Source organism: Geotrypetes seraphini, chromosome 13, assembly GCF_902459505.1.
Source record: "Geotrypetes seraphini chromosome 13, aGeoSer1.1, whole genome shotgun sequence".
NCBI classification, from domain to species: domain Eukaryota; kingdom Metazoa; phylum Chordata; class Amphibia; order Gymnophiona; family Dermophiidae; genus Geotrypetes; species Geotrypetes seraphini.
The window spans coordinates 15,621,895-15,641,480 of NC_047096.1; the positions used below are offsets into that span (position 1 = coordinate 15,621,895).

General features: G+C 45.1%; 2 protein-coding genes across 12 annotated transcripts in view; one reads left to right on the forward strand and one right to left on the reverse strand.

The window, feature by feature from the left end:
- Window positions 1-19,586, reverse strand: part of NAV1 (neuron navigator 1) — a 385,886-nt gene that overhangs the window by 288,414 nt on the left and 77,886 nt on the right. The window contains exon 1 of one of the 11 annotated variants that reach the window (XM_033917673.1): window positions 2,902-3,713. The exons of 8 other annotated variants lie outside the window; for them this stretch is intronic. In XM_033917673.1, coding sequence (XP_033773564.1) covers window positions 2,902-3,442 — 541 coding nt within the window. In that variant the 5' untranslated portion in view covers window positions 3,443-3,713. Of the gene's footprint in view, window positions 1-2,901; window positions 3,714-19,586 lie in introns of those variants that run through there. 2 more of the 11 variants (XM_033917676.1, XM_033917674.1) reach the window with 2 other exon arrangements.
- LOC117347166 lies at window positions 2,754-8,575 on the forward strand. The gene is made up of 2 exons (XM_033917678.1): window positions 2,754-2,839; window positions 7,723-8,575. The coding sequence occupies exons 1-2, from the start codon at window positions 2,834-2,836 to the stop codon at window positions 8,377-8,379; spliced, it is 663 nt and encodes a 220-aa protein (XP_033773569.1). The 5' UTR covers window positions 2,754-2,833; the 3' UTR covers window positions 8,380-8,575.

Genomic DNA, 19,586 nt, shown 5'->3' on the forward strand with positions numbered 1-19,586 from the left:
CAGTCCTCCCCTAACAACCCCCAAAAAAAAAAAACAACCCGATTGTACTTATTACCCACTGCACCTCCCACTCACATCCTTCAGTCCAACACCACCTCTCCGTCTACTGCTGCTGTAACCCTGCAAATTGGCAGCACCCCGTCTGCAGCTTAAAATATCTCAGCAATGGAAATGTGCATTATTTGTGCTAATTAGATGGAATCTTATATTGCCTCCATTAGAACACACAAACCAATGAACATAATGGATCTGCTGCTTTAATGTAAAGAGTGGGATGGAACACAGAGGTAACACAGGGAGAAAAATGTGATGTAAACAATTCCTCCACCAGATACTCTGCCATACAGAACCAGGCGGAGCTGTCCCTTGCAAGAGAAGGCCAAGGTCCAGCTCTCTACCCCTCCTCCACCTACTACTACTATTTATCGCGTGCGGCGCTGTACTTAAACACATAAGAGACAGTCCCTGCTCGAAAGCGCTTACAATCTACTTGTGATATAGGACACACTGGACAGATATGATGAATCAATATACTGTATGCTGCTCATATGGGGGCTATAAAAATGGAGAAGAGAGAGAGGGTGGGGGTGACAAACAAATGTGGTGCTCTCTCCCCCAACAAGACACAGAAACAGCCTAGGCCACTCAAAATACAAAGACAACCATGAGCAAGCCCCCTCCCAACCTAGAAATCAATAGAGCAAGCCCATTCCTCCAGCAGAGATCCAGTCCGGAATGTATAAACAGCAACCATCAAGCTTTATAAATGACACTAAGCATTCTCGTGTGTAGGTCAGGCATTGCATCACCACCCCTCATCTTGTCCAGTCTCTCAGTCGCAAGAGGAATGCTTCCAGCGAGCAAAGGCGATCAGAAGATTTCCCTCCCCAAAGCACGAAGGAATCCTCTTCTGTGTCCGTCTTCCTCCCCATGAATGTTTTCAACAAGACACAGATCTACAGGTTTGCTGTACAAGCCAACCTAGTCTGCTCTGTTTGGGAAATGTTCTTTGGCCAATACTGCAATTTTTTTTCCAGATAAGGAAGCAGGAAAACCCCATCCCCCATCAGAGAAAAAAAAAAAAACACACACCTCGCTCTCTCCCCAGAGAAGCTGAAATGTTGCAGGGATTTAAAAGTGAACAGGAGAAAAAGATGGTTACGTCCAAGCTGCCTCCAGGCATCCTTCCTCCTACAGATAGCCTGGGCTTTCACCCGCTGTGGGTTTTAGCCTTCAGTTAAACTCTCCCTGTTCATATGCCTTTGCTTCCTACCCAAAGACGGGGATAGGGGCAATAAAAAAGGTTCTTTTCCATTTAGCCGAGGTTTAGAGCAGTGAAATTTCCAGCTACCATAAAGTACAGAAAAAGTTAAAGAGGATAAGTATCAAGAAAAGAAAAATAAGAACCGTGAACAGAAAAATCAGTGCAGGATCAAAGTCTAGGTACCACAAAGAGGAAACGGGAAAGATATGACAGCAGAAATTATATAGGATAAGCCAATGGAATATACAGTACACTGAGCAGATAGAGGTTGAGTCTTGCTCAAGGTCAGAGGACTGGTTGATAGTCAATTGCCACAGCTGTGGTTTATAGTAGCATATTACCAATGCAAAAATTCATTTCTTACTCTTTATTTCAGATATATTAAATTAGCTCCTCTATATATATAATATACAATAATTTCTGTAATAAACTAAAGTTTATTTTATAGGATCTAGCTAAAGAATGACATGGGGACACAATTTGTCCCCATCCCCATGGATAACCATGAGAAACCATCCAGTGTCTTTCTTTAGTGTCTGTCTCAACCTCAGTCCATCTACACCAGCATTCTTCAATGCAAAGCTTGAGGGTCAGGGACTGTGGCCATTCATACTCCGATTCTTATGTGAGCTAAGTATAGGATAATGAAACCATTGTGACATCACTGATGAGTTTGGCTCTTAGGCATTGGTGGAATGAGGCTTTATGACATCAATCTCAGCTCTGGAATGTTGCTACTCTTTAGGTTTCTGCCAGGTTCTTGTGACTTGGGTTGGCCACTGCTGGAAACAGGATACTGGGCTTGATGGGCTTATGGTCTTATGTTCTAACCATCCAGGGTCATTCTTTAGTGTCTGTCTCAACCTCAGTCCGTCTACACCAGCATTCTTCAAAGCAAAGCTTGAGGGTCAGGGGTTAACCCGCGGGGATGGGGACAAATTCTGTCCCCCGTGTCAGTCTCTACTTTGTAACACCCATTCATCCCATCCCTCAACCCCCCCTCCCAAACCACCACGAAATAAAAACACTGAAACCGTACTGCTCTGCGATCTTAGAACCAATTCAATTAATCCATTTGGCAAAATGCTGGTGGCAAGCCCACAGAACCCACATGCAGAAAATCCTAACCCCACTTCTTATGGTGTTCTCCGAGACCCCCAACGGAAGTATCTGTGGTTTTAAATCTTGAGGCAGAGCGCCTGATAAGGTTTTCCTGGCACAAGCACTTTTGGGCAACAGGATTCCAGCCTTGAAAACCCCAAACCCTTGCCAGCTATGAGCAATAGAAGGGGGATCCAGGATAGAAACTGTTTAGACAACATCATCTTGGGAGTACCAGGGAAGGGTATGTCTCTCTCTACCCTTTTTATGGCAGATGCCAAGAGAGTACATTAGAGGCCCATCAGAGGATGCCATGATGGGAAGAGACCGCCCCCTCCCCGAGCATAGCTGCAAAAGCCATACCTTGATTGCATGGTTGGTCATTGCAAGCTTTTTCTGCATTTTAACCGTAGGGCACAAAACCAGAGAACACCCCCCCCGGGACTGGCAGCAGCAGATCTCGCAGGGATGCAGGTTAAGTATTTTCTTCCATTTCGCTTTCCTCCCCCCAAGGTGAAAAGCCCAGTAGCACTCACCCAGCATCTGGCTGAAGAGCAGCTGCTCCAGGTCGCCCAGCACGGTGACCACCAGCTCGGGGTCCACCTTGAGGAAGGCTTTGCCCGCGTCCTGCGCCGAAGGAGCGGCGGTGGGGGCCGGGGGAGCCCCGGCCTTGGCCTTGCTGGTGAGGAGCTCATCGTCGGTGCCGGGAGCGGTGCCCTTGCTGAGCGGCTTGACCTCGGCGTAGGGGCCCCGGGGGATGCGGCTGGGGGCGAGCGAGTGCTCGGAGCGCGAGAGGGAGCGCGAGAGCGGGGCGGGGGCCACGGAGGCGCGGCGGGGGGGCCCCGGGGGCCCCAGCTGCAGCTTCTTCTCGGCGTCGGTGAGGAAGGAGAGGTTGGAGAGGGATTTTTGCTTGCGCAGGTTCGAGCCCCCGCCGCCCGCCGCCCGGAACACCTTCAGCTCGCCGGCCCTGCGCGGGGGCAGCCCCCGACCCTCCGCCGGGGCTTTGGGGAGAGGCTTCAGCGGCTCGGAGCCCTCCTCCCGGCAGCCGCCGCCAGTGCCGCTCCGCACCGCCTTCATCCCGCCGCCCGGTGCCGGTGCATGGGAGGGAGGAGCCGCCTGCACCGGAGCAGCAGCCGCCGCTCTAGCACTGCAGCAGCGGCGGCGGCCCGAGGACCAGCCCCTGCTCTGACACACACGCGCGGGGAGAGGGAGTGGGAGTGAGAGAGACAGACTCGCAACAGAGGGAGAGACGGTGGCGCAGAGAAAGCAAAAGACAGCTACAGAAGAGACTGATGCCCAACAGAGGGAAAGAGGGAGAAACTGATTAGAGAGAGAATGGGAACCACAGCTACAGAAAGAGACTGATGCATAGGGAGAGGGGGAGACAGTGATATAAAGAAAGGCATAGACAGCTACAGAAAGAAGCTGCTACAGAAGAGAGACTGGTGCTCAACAAAGGGGGAAAGGAGAGACAGACTGACACAGGGAGAAACTGATTAGAGAGAGAATGGGAACCACAACTACAGAAAGAGACTGATGCATAGGGAGAGGGGGAGACAGTGATATAAAGAAAGGCATAGACAGCTACAGAAAGAAGCTGCTACAGAAGAGAGACTGATGCTCAACAGAGGGGGAAAGGGAGAGACAGACTGACACAGGGAGAAACTGATTAGAGAGAGAATGGGAACCACAGCTACAGAAAGAGACTGAGGCATAGGGAGAGGGGGAGACAGTGAAACAGAGAAAAGAAAAGACAGCTACAGAAAGATACTGAGAGGGAGAGACTACTACAAAAGGGACTGATGCATGATAGAGGGAAAGAGGGAGAGAGAGAGACTGATGAGAAAGAGAATGGGATAGACAGCTACAGAAAGAGACTGTTGCAGAGAGAGACTGACACACAGGGAGAGACAGTGCCACACAGAAAGGAAAATAATTCTACAAAAGAGACTGATGCGCAAAAGAGGGAGAGACAGACTGTTACACGGAGAGACTGATGAGAGAGCGAATTGGAGAGACAGCTACAGAAAGAGACTGATGCAGAGAGAGAGGGAGGTAATGGGAAAGACAGCTGGCACATGGAGAGACAGCTACAGTAAAAGACATTGAGAGAGATTGACTCACAAGAAAGGGAGTGGGGAGAGACAGCTACAGGCACTGACACACAACAGGGGGAGAGAGAGACACTGACTTACACAAAGGGAGAGGGAGAGACAGTGCACAGAAAGACAGGCACTCTTAGAGATAGTGGGAGAGACAGCTACACAGATACTAATAGAAGAGGGAGACAGATACACAGAGAGAGAGAGAGAGGAACTGCCACCCAGATACACCATTTATAGAATTGGGGGGGAGGGGATCGGGACTTGTATATCATCTTTTTGTAGTTACACAACCACACTCAAAGTGGTTTGCATATATACAGGTAGGGAGAGACAGCTGCAAAGAAAGAGGCAAACCCACAAAGAGAGAGACACACACACAGAGGAGAAAGAGAGCTAGAAAGAGAGAGACATATACAGGGAAAAGAAAAAAAAGAGAGCTACAAAGCAAGAGACTAACAGACATAGGGAGTGGGAGAGACTGCTACAAAGAGATGTACAGTAGACACACAAAACACAGCTTGCACATAAGGAGAGTGACATGTGTTCAGACAGCTAAGGAGAGAGGAAGATATATATATATATACATATATACACACACACACAGGAAGAGTAAGAGGGAGAGACAGAAAAAGCACAGCAAGAGAGAAAGACACTCACATTGAGAAAGCCGGAGAGGGAGAGGCATACACAGAGACAGACACAACAGCCATTCAAATGCTCATAACTCACCTATGTCCCTCGCTTAGCCACACCCTCTTTGGAGTTCCACATGAGATGAATTAGGTGCCCAGGTGAGAGAATAGAATGCAGCGCAGATACACAGGTAATGATTGTTACGGCCAATTATCGATAGATATCACCAATTATGCCAATTAGAAGAGGCGCATAACTGACCCTATTCTGACGCCCATTCACGCCGCCTAACTTCAAACACCATTTACAGGATTGGGGGGATAGTGACACAGATGTACATGGAAAGATGTACAGTGAGCCCAAAATGAGACACAGTTTGAGAGGCAATGAGACATACAATCATCCACCCTGAGAGTTAAAAAGGAACATAGCTAGAGGGAGACACATACACTCAAACAGCCCAGAAGAGACAGACCAACAGAGAGAGAGAAATGCACAGAATTAACCAGTCAGAGAGAGAGTCAGAAACATATACTTTCAATGAGACATACACTCAACTTGCCATGTACATTCAGCGAGACATACATACAAGCACCTGTGCAATCTGAGAAGAAAGACCCATAAGATATCTGATTTATCACTCTATACCAGCGTATCACAAACTGTGTGCCAAAGAGATTCTGGGTGTGCCGCCAGGGATTTGAGAACACATGACTTGTACATGAGTCGGTCACTGCCGGCACCAGCGCCTCTCCTCCCCAACATGAACCTCGTCTCGTCTTCCCTGCGCTCGGGGCCATGCCTAGAGGGCCTCTGAGCATGAGTGGATATCGTGCACATATGTGCATGCATGCGACATCATCGCTTTGACGTCCGCACTTGCTCGGAGGCACCTCTAGACAGGGCCCTGAGTTCAGGGAAGACAGAAAAATAGAAACAAAGAAACATGATGGCAGATAAAGCCAAATGGCCCATCCAGTCTGCCCATCTGCAGCATCCACTACCTCCTCCTCTCCCTATTGGCTAAGGCTCTTAACACTTTCATCTCCTCTTCCTATAGGCTAAGGCTCTTTACACCTGCATTGTGATGTCATAGAGATTTATGGTTATAGAAACATAGTAACATGATGGCAGATAAAGGCCAAATGGCCCATCTAGTCTGCCCATCTGCAGCATCCACTATCTCCTCCTCTCCCTATTGGCTAAGGCTCCTAACATTTGCATCTCCTCTTCCTATAGGCTATGGCTCTTTACACCTGCATTGTGTTGTCATAGAGCTTAATGGTTATAGAAACATAGTAACATGATGGCAGATAAAGGCCAAATGGTCCATCCAGTCTGCCCATCCGCAGAAACCATTATTTCTTCCTCTCTCTAAGAGATCCCACGTGCTTATCCCAGGCTTCCTTGAATTCAGACACAGTCTTTGTCTCCACCACCTCTACCAGGAGACTGTTCTACATATCTACCACCCTTTCTGCAAAAAAGTATTTTCTTAATTTACTCCTGAGCCTATCACCTCTTAATTTCATCCTATGCCCTCTCATTCCAGAGCTTCCTTTCAAATGACGAGGTTCATGTGGGGCTGAGGTAGAATCAGGCAGGGTCACGTGTCTTCCTTTTGTGGGCCACAGAAAACCATTTGCTCCATTAGTGTGCTGGAACTAAAAAAAAAAAGTTTGTGGGACACTGCTACACCCTCCCAATGTTATATCTATCCCAGTTCAACCTTTCTTGTCTCCCATTTCCCATATTACAATGCAGCAAAAGCCGCAAATACTCACACTGCCCTCTTAATGAAGGTCCTGATTCACAAAAGCTTTTCTCCCATTCTGTCTGTGGAGAAAAGCTTTGTAGATCAGGCCTGGAGACTTTAATTGAAAGGGTTTCTAAGCATTGCCAACATTAAAGCAAGTTTTGTGACGAATGAACTATTTTAGTGATTGATCTGTTCCGGGCTCCAGCTCCAGATAAAAAGTGCAGCCTCTTGTGAGAAGTATTAGCAGTGCCTTATGGGAAATCTCTTGTGCAAGGTATTCTGTAAATTCACACAGGAAATGCAGATCAGATTCTTCTCATCCAATCCCTGCGTCTGAAATCATTCCTCCAGGTGGCTAAATATTCAGATTAGCACAGCTGGTTCTCAAATCCACTCCTAGGCACACACCAAGCCAGTCAGGGTTTCAGGATGCCCACAATGAATATGTATGAGATAGATTTGCATGCATTGCCTCCACTGTATGCAAATTGATCTCTGAGGACTTTGGTGACCCTTGAGGGGGAGGAATGCTGGCCTAGTGCCTAACCCTCAGTAAGCCTGGTTCTGAGAGGTTGTAGAGCAGGGGTAGGGAACTCCGGTCCTCGAGAGCCGTATTCCAGTCGGGTTTTCAGGATTTCCTCAATGAATATGCATTGAAAGCAGTGAATGCAAATAGATCTCATGCATATTCATTGGGGAAATCCTGAAAACCCGACTGGAATACATCTCTCGAGGACCGGCATTCCCTACCCCTTTTGTAGAGGCTCAGCATTACAGACAATTTTCACAGTAACCTGTGAATTGCATATATCTGTTGAGGAGAGAGCTGTTGACTAAAAGGCTTCTTTGGATCTGTTTAGAAACACCAACACCTGTGGATCCGCAAAATCACTGCAACCGCGTCTATCCCTCGCTGCACTAGAACTGTGACTACCATAACTGCAAAAGACCAAGTACGCAGCCTAGGAATATTCCTTGATGCCAACTCATCGCTCTCCAACTATATCTCTCAGGTGGTATCCTCCTCATTTTACAACTTGCGACAACTCCGAAAAATAAGGATCTATTTTTCAGAGTTTGGCTTCACCCAACTACTCTATGCTTTAGTACTCTCATGCATGGATTACTGCAATGCGCTATTCAGTGGTCTCACGGCGAAGAATGAACAACATCTCCAGTGTGTACAAAACGCAGCAAACAGACTTCTAAAAAAAACCTCTGTGCGCGCGACCCTATCCCCAGGCTCTGTTGGTGGCTCACTGGCTGCCTGTAGCCAAACGTTGTATCTTCAAAGACCTTATGCTAGTGTTCAAATCTTTGCACGACATGGCATCAGGCTACATGACGACCAAGCTCCCTCTGTATGTGCCAGACAGGTCCATCCGCTCCCAGAACGAAATACATCTCACAGCACCCCCGGGTCGTGTCCTTCAACTGAAGACTGTCACACAACTTTCCTACGCCCACTTCACAACGAGCCACTGGAATCGACTGCCCCTGCAGATCAGATCCTTTGAAGGATTCCTCAACTTTAGGAAAGCAATAAAAACATACCTCTTCACCTAACCCCCCTGCCCTTGGCCAAATGATTACAAAGAAAAGTACATTGGTATTAGATCCTTAGTATGTGTCAAATTAGGATAAAAACTTGTATCATAAAATTTGTATTGAATCTATGGCAAATTGTAACCTGTTAACTGTAACTGTACATTATGTATGTTTAACCTGTAAAACAAAAACAAAAAACTGTGGATACAGATGTTCGGGAGATAATTTATTATACACTAACATATAAAAACATGAAAATTCAATTTAAAAAGTACAATGATAAAAAATACAGTGATAAAAATCCAACCGGACCCTACACGGTCCGTGTTTCGGCGAACATGCCTTCCTCAGGGGTCCTAAAAGGAAGAGGTAATAATGAATAATGAGAAAGAGAAAGATAGAAAGATAAGAAGTGACTGTGATGCCAATCTGGAGCATGCATATTAGTGTCTATACTCGACTGTAAGATAAAACAAGTGAGCCAAGTGTGATCATGCTATATAGAGAGGCTTGAAACATCGACAAGAGACATAAGAGGAAAAAATGTGCCAAAAAAGGCCAAGAAGAAAAATAGCCATGGTGTGTATTAGAGTATAAGATTAAGCACAGACATCTATAAAGTGCCTAAGAGAAGCCATAAGAATGAAAAGTGAATAGGATAAAGAAACCACAGTGCGTGTCTGATTTTGAAAACATGAAGAGATATATGACCCAATGTAATGAGAAGACATTATACATACCAATGGTTTGCAAACTCACATATAAAGAATTGGACTGAAAATAGTCTATTGTCTTTAAACTATATAAAAAAGACATCATATTCAAACATGAAGAAACCATAAACATATTGAATAATGCAGTTAAAATAACAGAATAAAATGACTTATTTCTAAGACAGCAGGACAATCAGAGCTATCAAATTACTAGACAAATCATTTCATGTTTAACCTGTAACCCGTTCTGAGCTCTTTGGGGAAAATGGAACAAAAAAACGAATTAAATAAATAGTCAGGACAGGATTAATCCTTCGATAGGCCCTAGGCACCCATGTACACTGGGTCTCTTGGACCCTCCCCTTCATGGCCCTACCCCTTCCCGCCTCTGCCCCTCCCCCTATGTCTCGCTCATGCAAGAAGTAGCACCTTCGCCTTCCTTCTTCATTATTCAGTACAGTCAAACTCAGTCTTCAAAAGGCCGCAGGCCGCGGGTCCTCCACGCTGCCCAAAGTTGATCAAGATGCCTTCTCTCTGATGCAAAATCCCAGCGTCAGAGGCAAGGCTTCCGGGTCAGTCATGAGCCGCATGTAGGAACCGCTTCCTGTGGCTTTTTTAAGACCGTGAGTTTGTCCGCACTCAGTGGCGTAGTGAGGGTGAGTGGCGCCTCCCCCCTTCCCTTCCCCCGTATCTTTTAAATTTTCCAGGCACAAGCAACATCATGAACTTGCTGCCCGCGTCGTGTCGACTATCCTTCTGATGTCACTTCCTAGATGTGGGGGCCCCGGAAGAGATGTCAGAGAGAGGCAACATCTACGTGGGCAGCAAGTTCGTAACCCTGCTCGTGCAGGGAAAATTAAAGCGGTTCGAGGGAAGGGAAGGGGCGCATGAGTTCAGCAGGAGGGGAGGGGGCAGGAAGGAGCAGAGCGGGTGAAGAGGAGGACGGGCGTCTGCGCCCCTTACAAAGACCGTGCCCAAGGCGGACCGCCTCTCCCCCTTACTACGCTACTGTTTGCACTGGATCATGAAGAAAGCGGGAGGAAGCACTTGGACTTCTGAAGCCGGGCTCGGAGGCAGGCACATTCATGTCATTGGAGCAGACAGTGTTCTGGGCCCCCCTCCTGAACTCTTCAGGCCCGAGGCCCGTGCCTACTTGGCCTACCCTTTAATCCTACCCTGGCCATAGTGGGATTTGATCTGAGCTTCCATGGTTGGTTTGACTCTTGATTTATTAACCACCTTTACGAAGATGGTTTCTCAGCCTGTTGCTCTTACCATCAGGTTACTCCTCCACGCCATACTTGTCGGCCTGGATTTTGACATTCTGATTACTGGCTTTGGTAGCCTGAGAAAGATGAGACAGGAAGAAAAACGAACTCCTGAGAGCAGCCCGAACTTTCACCCAGTATCAAAGTCCCACCATCTGTCCAACAGTCTGTGCATTCTTCGCTTCCCAAGCAGAAAAGAGGAACTAATTGTAATTAATATACGGGTTTCAGATGCTGCTGGATGGCAGCCAGAGTACAATTGTTGGTGATATCATCACAACTGTATTCTAATAAGAAGGAACTACAGTATTGTGACATCATAAAGAGAAATCTAGAGGCTGATGTGAGAAAAGGAACATGAGACTCAGATAGTCATGGCCCATCCTGGATAGGGTTACCATATGGCTCCAGAAAAAGGAGGATGGATTGAGACATCCGGGTTTTACTTCCACTGAAAGCAATGGAAATAAGGAAGACAGACAGACGCTTCTGGGTTTTACTTCCATTGGAAGCAATGGAAGTAAAACCCGAATGTCTCAATCCATCCTCCTTTTTCTAGAGCCATAACCCTAATCCTGGGTCTATGTCATCATCACTGCTTTGGATCAAACGGTCTTCTGTGTTCATTCCAGGCTTTCGGCTAGTGAGTTATCTCCATCACCTCCCAGGGAGGCCTTCTGTGCATCCACTACCCTATCAGAACAGAACGATTTTCTGATAGTATTTCCGAATCTACCCTTTTTTGTTCTAGAATTTTCTCTGCACTGAAAAGAAGCCTGCTTCTTATGTATTAATATCCTTGAAGTATTTGGGTTTTCTCTTTCTTCTCTAGGTCACCCTTTCTCTACATTGCCTCTGTTCTATCTATATATTTCTGAGGTATGGCTTCTGGAACCAGAAACATTCCTCTAGATGAGATGCCCCTAACAACCTGTACCGAGGTATTATCATTCCTTTTCCTGCTGGGCATGCCCGCCCCTATAAACCCTAGTGTCCCTTAGGCTCTGGCCACTTCCTGGTGGCATTCTTTCACTGCCTTCTTTCAGGCAGAGCAAAGAAACAAAAGTGTGGGGCCTTCATAATTAGAATAGGGCCAGCTGTAGTAGCAACTCCTAAAACCACAGCGCCTTCTGTTGGTGGAAGTAAAACTAGCAATGTGTCACAGACAAATGATTAGATTTACTTGAGAGCCTGCCTTCTGCTCATTCAGAAGCCACATTTTGGTACTGTACAGTATTGGATCAGAGGGTCAAACAAGGTGGCTTGGCAGCCGTGGACGCTAAAGACCGGGGAATGCAAGTGTCCTCTGTCACATGAGATAATGCAGAAAGAAGACACAGGATGGATGGATGGATTCCTGAGGTGTAGGTTCTGCACGGGGCACTGGGCTTGTGCCGTGTTCATTCTCTCTGCCTTTTAAAGGGGGGACTCTTCTGGGGTGCTTAACCGATGTAACAAAGATGCCGGTTTTCTGCTCAGTGAAAAGAAGGCCGCAGAGCACATCCCCTCAGCACAGAGGCAGCCAAGAAAAACCACAGTGAAGTCAGTCACCCTTAAACAGGCTGAAAATAACTGCAGACGAACCACGTTGTCAGGGTTGACTCAGTGATTACAACCCCCACAAAGGCATTTTTTGGCAGACCTGAGGAGCTGATAAAATAATTTCACCGAGGGACACTACATCATGCTGTTTGGGTCAGACAAGATCACTTTACTTCACTGGAGCTCAGTCCCAGACAGCATAGGAGAGACAATTGGATAATCCATGTCTTGACTGAGGAATTGCTATTAGTAATTCTTTACTGATTAAGAACATAAGAGTTGCTATACTGGCAGTGACGTAGGAAGGAGGTGAGGGGTGCTGACCACACCAGGCACGTCTTCACGGGGGGTGCCAGTGCCTCTCTTCCTCTCCATCCCACCATGTACCTCTTTAAATGTTCACTGGCGCAAGCACCATCCTCCCTTGCTACGCCTTCCAACAGTGGCCAACCCAGGTCCCAAGCACCTATCAGAAACCCAGATGTGAGGCAGTAGCAACATTCCAGAGCTGGTATTGTGATGTCGTAAGGCCTCATTTCACCAATGGCTAAGAGCCAACCTCATCAGTGATGTCACAATGGCTTGATTATCCTATACTTGACTCACATAAAAACATAAGAATTGCCATACTAGGAGAGACCGCAGGTCCATCATGCCCAGTATCCTATTTGCAAAAGTAGCCAACCCAGGTCCCAAGCTAGATCCCAAGGAGTAAAACAGATTTTATGCCTCTTGTTCGCCAGCAACAAATTTTAGATTTGAATTACACATTGAGTAAAATGGTGGGGTGGTTGTGTTAGTACACTTTCCAGGTAGTATAAAAAAATAAAACAAAAAACAACCCCCCCCCCACCTTTTATAAAACCGTGAAAGCGGTTTTTAGTGCAGGCCAGTGCGCTGAATGCTCTGCACTGCTCCTGATGCTCATAGGAATTCTATGAGTGTCAGAAGCATTGCAGAGCATTCAGTGTGCCAGCCTGTGCTAAGGGGGAGGGGGGGTTGGAAGTAAGGCGATATCTTTTTTATTGGACTAACTCAATGTATTTTATGATAAGCTTTCGAAGGTGACCCTTCTTCAGATCAGAAATAAGCAAATGTTGACAAATATCAGTATATACACTATAAGGAAAACATGAAAACATTTCAGGGATAGGAAGAGGGAAAGAGAGAGGGAGGGAAGGGTGGGTGGGCGGGCAGAAAACAAGAAGGTGGCAGAGCAGTTTTAAATGTCTTTATAGTGGGAAAGAAAGTCCAGATCTCTGTTAAGTGTCAAAATACCTTATTATTTTGATTTCAAAAGGTTTTATGTTCCTGGATTGTTTTAAAGTTCCCTTTTAGTATTCTCACCATAAAATCATTGCTGCAGTGGTCAGTTTATCCAAAGTGTTGTCCCACAAAGGTGACATCCTGGTTGGTTTTGCAATTCTTAATATGATATCTATGTAGGTTGATTCTGGTCTTTAGCATTTGGCTTGTTTCACCGATGTAACATGCATCTTTGCACTTTTTGTACTGAATATTTCTTTATACTACACTAGCTGATCACCCGGCGTTGCCCGGATATAAATTCCCTTGAGGATTAACATGACACAAATTTTCAGTTTTCACTTTCTGTTTAGGCTTCACCACACCACAGCTGTACTTCCTCATATACTGTTGACTGTGACAACATTCTGACAGTGTGACATCATTCCACAAGCTTCACACCATTGGTCAAAGCAATATCTGTCTTTTTCGACAGATTCTTTACATGTCACCCCACAGTATTTTTCCCCAGATAGTAATTGATATGTATACCAAGTTTGGTTGAAATCTGTCCATGAGTTTCGGAGTTATGCTAGAACATCCATCCATCCATCCGATTTTATATATATAGATTAAGAAAAGAAATATTTCTCTTTTTGTTTTAAATGTACAACTTAGTAGCTCCCTAGTCCTAGTATTTTTTGAAAAAGTAAACAAATGATTCACATCTTATGTGTTTCATATTATTTTTAAGAGTGATAGTTATTTTTATTTGTTTTTGCTTTATGCATGTTTATATGGAAACCGCTGCGACTCCAGGCGATATACAAAGTTTTTAAAATAAATAAATACCCTTTCCACTCCATTCAGTATTTTATAGGCCTCTATCATATCTCCCCTGAGCCATCTCATCTTCACACCAAAGAGTCCAAGCCACTTTAGCCTTTCCTCATAGGGAAGTCATCCCATCCCTTTTATCATTTTTGTCACCCTTCTTTGTACCTATAAGTGGCGCCCAAATTAGAGATCTGCACAATTAACAATCAATAATTGATGTTAATTGACTCTAATTTGCAGTGGCATGCAGTGAGGGCTTTTTGGGGAAGTAAACAAAAAAAAGCAGGATTCTCCGAACCCCCTAAAAGCCCTGACAGTACTGATCTGAATTTGATTGGCTGAGCAGCATCTGCTTGTTGCTTGCTCAACAAATCAAATTAAGACCAGTGCCCTCAGGGCCTTTAGGGGCTAGGGCGAATCCCCTGAAGGCCTTGACCGCATGCCACTGCTAATTTGGATTTGCACATGGCTATGGGAGGGGCATGAATGGCTCTGGGGCATTCCAAAGAATTATGTGCAGTATTACAGAAATTGTGTGCCAGGATTTATACCAATTTCAGTTGACGTAAGTCCTTGAATCCAAAGTTGGGCATTGGAATAAGCGCTAATCACTATCCTACAGAGCAGGGGTGGGCAACTCCAGTCCTCGAGAGACAGAATCCAGTTTGGTTTTCAGGATTTCCCCAATGAATATGCATTGAAAACAGTGCATGCAAATAGATCTCATGCATATTCATTGAGGAAATCCTGAAAACCCGACTGGATTCTGGCCCTCAAGGACTGGAGTTGCCCACCCCTGCTATAGAGAGCTTTCAGCACAGCTGAGTGTGAAATTTTCCCAGCTTCTGCTTTCCAGCACCATTTCCTGAATCCAGCCCCTAGCATTGGGGCCACAGCGTAGACTGCAAGGGAGGCCAAGAGAAAGGGGGCAGGACTTGCCCACACTCATATTATGCAGTCGGCGGCAGAGCTAGGATTGGAACCTGGATTCAGGTAGATAAAATAAGTCGGCTTGTACACAGTGACAGCTGAAATGGGTGTGAGCTGAGACTGAAGGGGCTCCAGGAATTATGTGAACTGCGCTCAACCTCTTCTTGCTGAAATCAATACGGCCCTTTTAAAAATATTTCACACATGGAAATTTAAAATGATTTCTACACACACATCTCTCCTTCTCCCTCCCACCGTTTCTTTATATTTCTGTCACATCCCTGGAGTTTCCCATCATCCTCCACTGCTGAGCTGCTGAGTACTCAGTGCCATGACAACAGCCATCCCAGAATCAGTCAATGAAGCAACCGGGTTGGCCATAGGAAAAGGTCCCGGTTTCTCATACAATTTCAATAAGAGCTACCTAACAAATGAACAGGAAGACGGCAGAGCCCTTGACCCTCTGCATATCCAAAAGGATAAGGATGCTGATACAAATCAAAGCCGTTAATAGTCCCCCTAAAAAGCCAGTGCACGACTCAGAGGAGAGTGACTCTAGAAAGGTGGAACTACCAACCCCAGATTTGTATGGGAGCTATCACGCAGCCTCTATAGGCTATACTCAGTCAAGTCACTCATTAACATTTTAATCATTAATCCTGATTGGATCCCTTTAAATACTTCATTTTGGAGAATTGCCAGTGCTTATGAAAATCAAATGTGTTTCAGGTTTTAATAATCAAATCCAGAGAGGGCAGGAGAAAGTGACTGAGGAAAAAGAGAGACAGGAGGGAATGGAAAAAGAGAGAGAGAGAGACCAAAACAGCACTGATTCCCAGCAAAAAACCCTACTGATGAAAAGGCAGCTCTACAAATATTTTAAACAGGCCATAGCACAGCAATATACCTCCTGTTGGGAGGAGCAGTTTGAAAAACTGAGATCAAACTATGACAACTTTTGATCTTTACAAAGAAAGCACCCACCAGCAGAATACTGGTCCAGTTACACATGTAAAACAGAAACAATCCCTCACTGAATACAGATTAAAAGACCCCAAATTACAAAATAAAACGCATGCAAACAAAAACTGAAAAGGCAAGCCCCAAAAGTCAGATTTTGCATGCGACGTGATACTGGAAAATAGGACCTGAATGCATTTCCTAAAGTGCTGGGCAAAACCTGAAGAGACTAGACTGCCAAGTTTCCCCGCTTTTGCAGGTCATCTCCTGCACTCCCGCTGGGGAGCTGGGATCTCCTGCTGAGCTGCTTCCCCCTTCTAGCAGCAGCAAGAGACACCTTAATATAACATCACCTGCTGCTGTGGGGCCAGTTTCATAATCTGAACTGTGGGACTGCTCCTGTGGCAACTCCTGCTGCTGCTGGATAGGGAAGCAACTGATGGAGCAGTGGCCGCCTTCAGGTTATGCCAGGGATGGGGCTACGGGGGGAGGGGGGCTGGGAAGAACTATGGCCAGGCTAGGGGCACGTCTTGCATCTCCCGCAGAATAAGCTGCTCCCCTTGGAAGCTCTGAGAGATGCTCTTTCCCAAAGTCAAAAAGAAAATAATAACAATAAACTAAAAAGTTTCAAGTTTATTAATTTTTAATATACCGACCATCAACGAGTATCTAGCCGGTTTATAATAAAATGCTAAAAATAGAGATAAAAGTAACACTTGTAAAAGTGATGTTTTTAGAGAGGAGGGGAGTTGTACGTTAAGGACATTGACAAGACGAACTTGAAAGTGAGGATTTAAAAGGTGGGAAGGGGTAAAGTTACATTATTAGAGATGAAAAAAAAAAAAAGGGTTGAAAGGAAAGGGAGGGAAAGGGAAAATACAATAGGGATAGGATCGCTTCATTAAAGCGGTTGGTTGATTGAAGATGGGAAGATTCAAGAGCAGTTGAATGCGTCTTGAAATAAGAAAGTTTTTAAGTTAGTCTTAAATTTATCAATTAATTTTTCCTGACAGAGTTAAAATGGTAAAGCATTCCATAGAGTTGGGGCTACTACTGAAAAATTTGATTTCCTAGTATAGAAAAATTCCTTTATAGAAGGGATGGAGAGTAGGTTCTGGTCAGCTGACCTAAGAGTCCGTGTAGGGCGCAAAGGGATGAGAAGCTTATCGAGGAAGGAAGGTTGGTGGGAGAGTTTAATTTTGGAGGCCAACATGATGGTTTTGTAAGTGATGCGATGTGTGATGGGAAGCCAGTGAGCTTCTTTCAAGAGAGGAGTCACATGATCGTATTTCCCTAGCTTGTATATTAGTTTTATTGCTGTGTTTTGAATTAGCTGTAAACATTGCGATTCTTTTTGAGGGAGTCCATTATAGAGAGAATTGCAATAGTCAAGGTGAGAGATAACTAAAGAGTGGACTAGGGTTGTGATTGCTTTCGTGTCAAGAATAGAAGTAAGGGAACGTATGAGACGAAGCTTATAAAAACAGGTTTTTACCACTGAGCTGATTTGGTCATGAAACGTTAAATCTTTATCAATGATTACTCCAAGTAATTTTATTTTAGTTTCCATTTTTATGGGGTGGGATTTGATGGAAATCTTTCCTGCTATTGTTTCGTTATTTTTGATTGGAAAAAGTAGACCACATGATTTATCGAGGTTAAGAGAGAGTTTATTTGCATGAAGCCAGTCACTAATTTTGTCTAGTTTATTGTTAATTTCTTGTATTTCTGGGAGAAACAGAAGAGAGAGCAGCAAACCTTGCTGCTTCCCATGACCAAGCCAATATCGCATTCTGATGTTATCAAAGACAATATGGACCAGCACCAGAGCCTAAGCACTGTCTCTAGTCTGTAATTTAATTTACAATTGTTATAACTATTATCTAGATCTCCTCTTCCTTTTTAAAATGCTTTATTTTTATTCTGGCAGTATGCACTCATTGTTATGTCAATAAAGTTTTTTTGAATCTGAATGTAGAAAAGGACAAAGGGCAGTTTTCAAAGCAGATAGCCAGATGCATATCTGCAGGTAAGTTACCCAGTGCTGGGAAGCAGACTTTTTGGAATGGAGAAGTAGCACATTGGTTAGTCTGGGCAAGTCACTTAGGGCTAGATTCACTTACCTGCCCGATTCGTGTGCAATGCGTGGCAGGCCGACAAATTCTTAATGTGATGTCATGCAAATGGGGGCAATCGTTGGCATGCCCCCCACCGACCGCGTGGATCACTGGAGAGCAATCCTTGAGCTTATGCAGACCATCTTCCTTGCCTGTAGATGGTCTGCACATGCACTGGCCTTCGTGCCCAGCAGAGCTTTTTTACTTTTTTTTAATGTGTTTTTTTTTACTTCGCGAGCCCATGGTTTAAACCCGTGGGGAAGGGCAGGTGAGTCGGGGCTGAGCAGGACAGGCGAGTCAGGGCAGAAAGCATGTCGGCAGAGAGTAGGGCAGTCGGGAAAGGACCTGAGCGACTGGTCCTCAGCAGTCACTTATTTTTTGATCGGACAGCCCAGTCGGTGTTCCTTAATTTTTTTTGTGAATCGCATCCTTCCTACTTTTGGATGCCCTTCCACTCATTTGCATGATCGGATCGGAGGATGATCGGCACAGAGGTTAGTGAATTGGGTCGGAGGAAAATCCGGTCGCAAAGGGGTCGCAAACCGATCGGTTTGCTTAGTGAATCTAGCCCTTAATCCTCCATTGCCCCAGGTACAAAATCAGTACCTGTATATAATAATTTAACCACTATGATGGTAATCACAGAAAAGCATCCCTTTTTCCTTCTGTTGCCATGGGATGTGCTTACCCTCACATTGCTGCTCCCAATACTCTGGATTATCACTAGTGCCTTCTCAAAAGCCACGTGGCAAACAAATTTGCAAGAAGACCCTCTACTACTGACAGCTGGGACCAGCAGGGATGAGAAGCACTTCCAGAACTTGATTCCGGAACTTGGAGATGTGGTTAATGGCTGTTGAGCTCCCTCCTCTGGGCAGTATTTACTGGGTTCCAGCTATACAATTTTTCTTCTATCATCTCAGAAAATCTGTAAATTCCTCCACTGATGGCTTCCAACAAACAAAAAATGTAGGAAATTCCTACAAAGTCTGCTGGAAAGACAAAAAGGTTAAAGGAAGATCCACCTATCCCTGTCAAGTCTCCTTTGCCGATGGATGCCCTGGATATGATTGAGTTAGTGGAGGAGCTAAAGAACATCAGATTAGCTCTGACTGAGATGAAGGAAGAGATGGTGAATATGAATAACAAACTTGACTTGGTTACCAGCAGAATGGATCAGGTTGAAGTCAGAGTAGAAAAAAATTGAACAAGTGCAGCAGAAATATAAAGAGGATCATAAGATCCTAAAAGAAATGGCAAAGAAGATGGCAGACTTTGAGAATCGGTCAAGAAGGCAGAACATAAGGATCCTGGGTATAAAGGAAGGAGCAGAAGGAAAAAAATATAACATCCTTTCTGGAAGAAATAATCCCCAAAATACTTCCTATCAAGTTAAAAGAGCCACTTGAAATAGAAAGGGCGCATAGGATCCCAGGGAGGAGACCTCAAGACCAGGCAAAACCCAGGCCAGTAATTTTGCATTTACTGCGCTTTCAGCATGTTCTGGAGATCTTAAAGATGGCAAAAGATACAAAAAAACTTGTCTTATAAAGATTCAAAACTA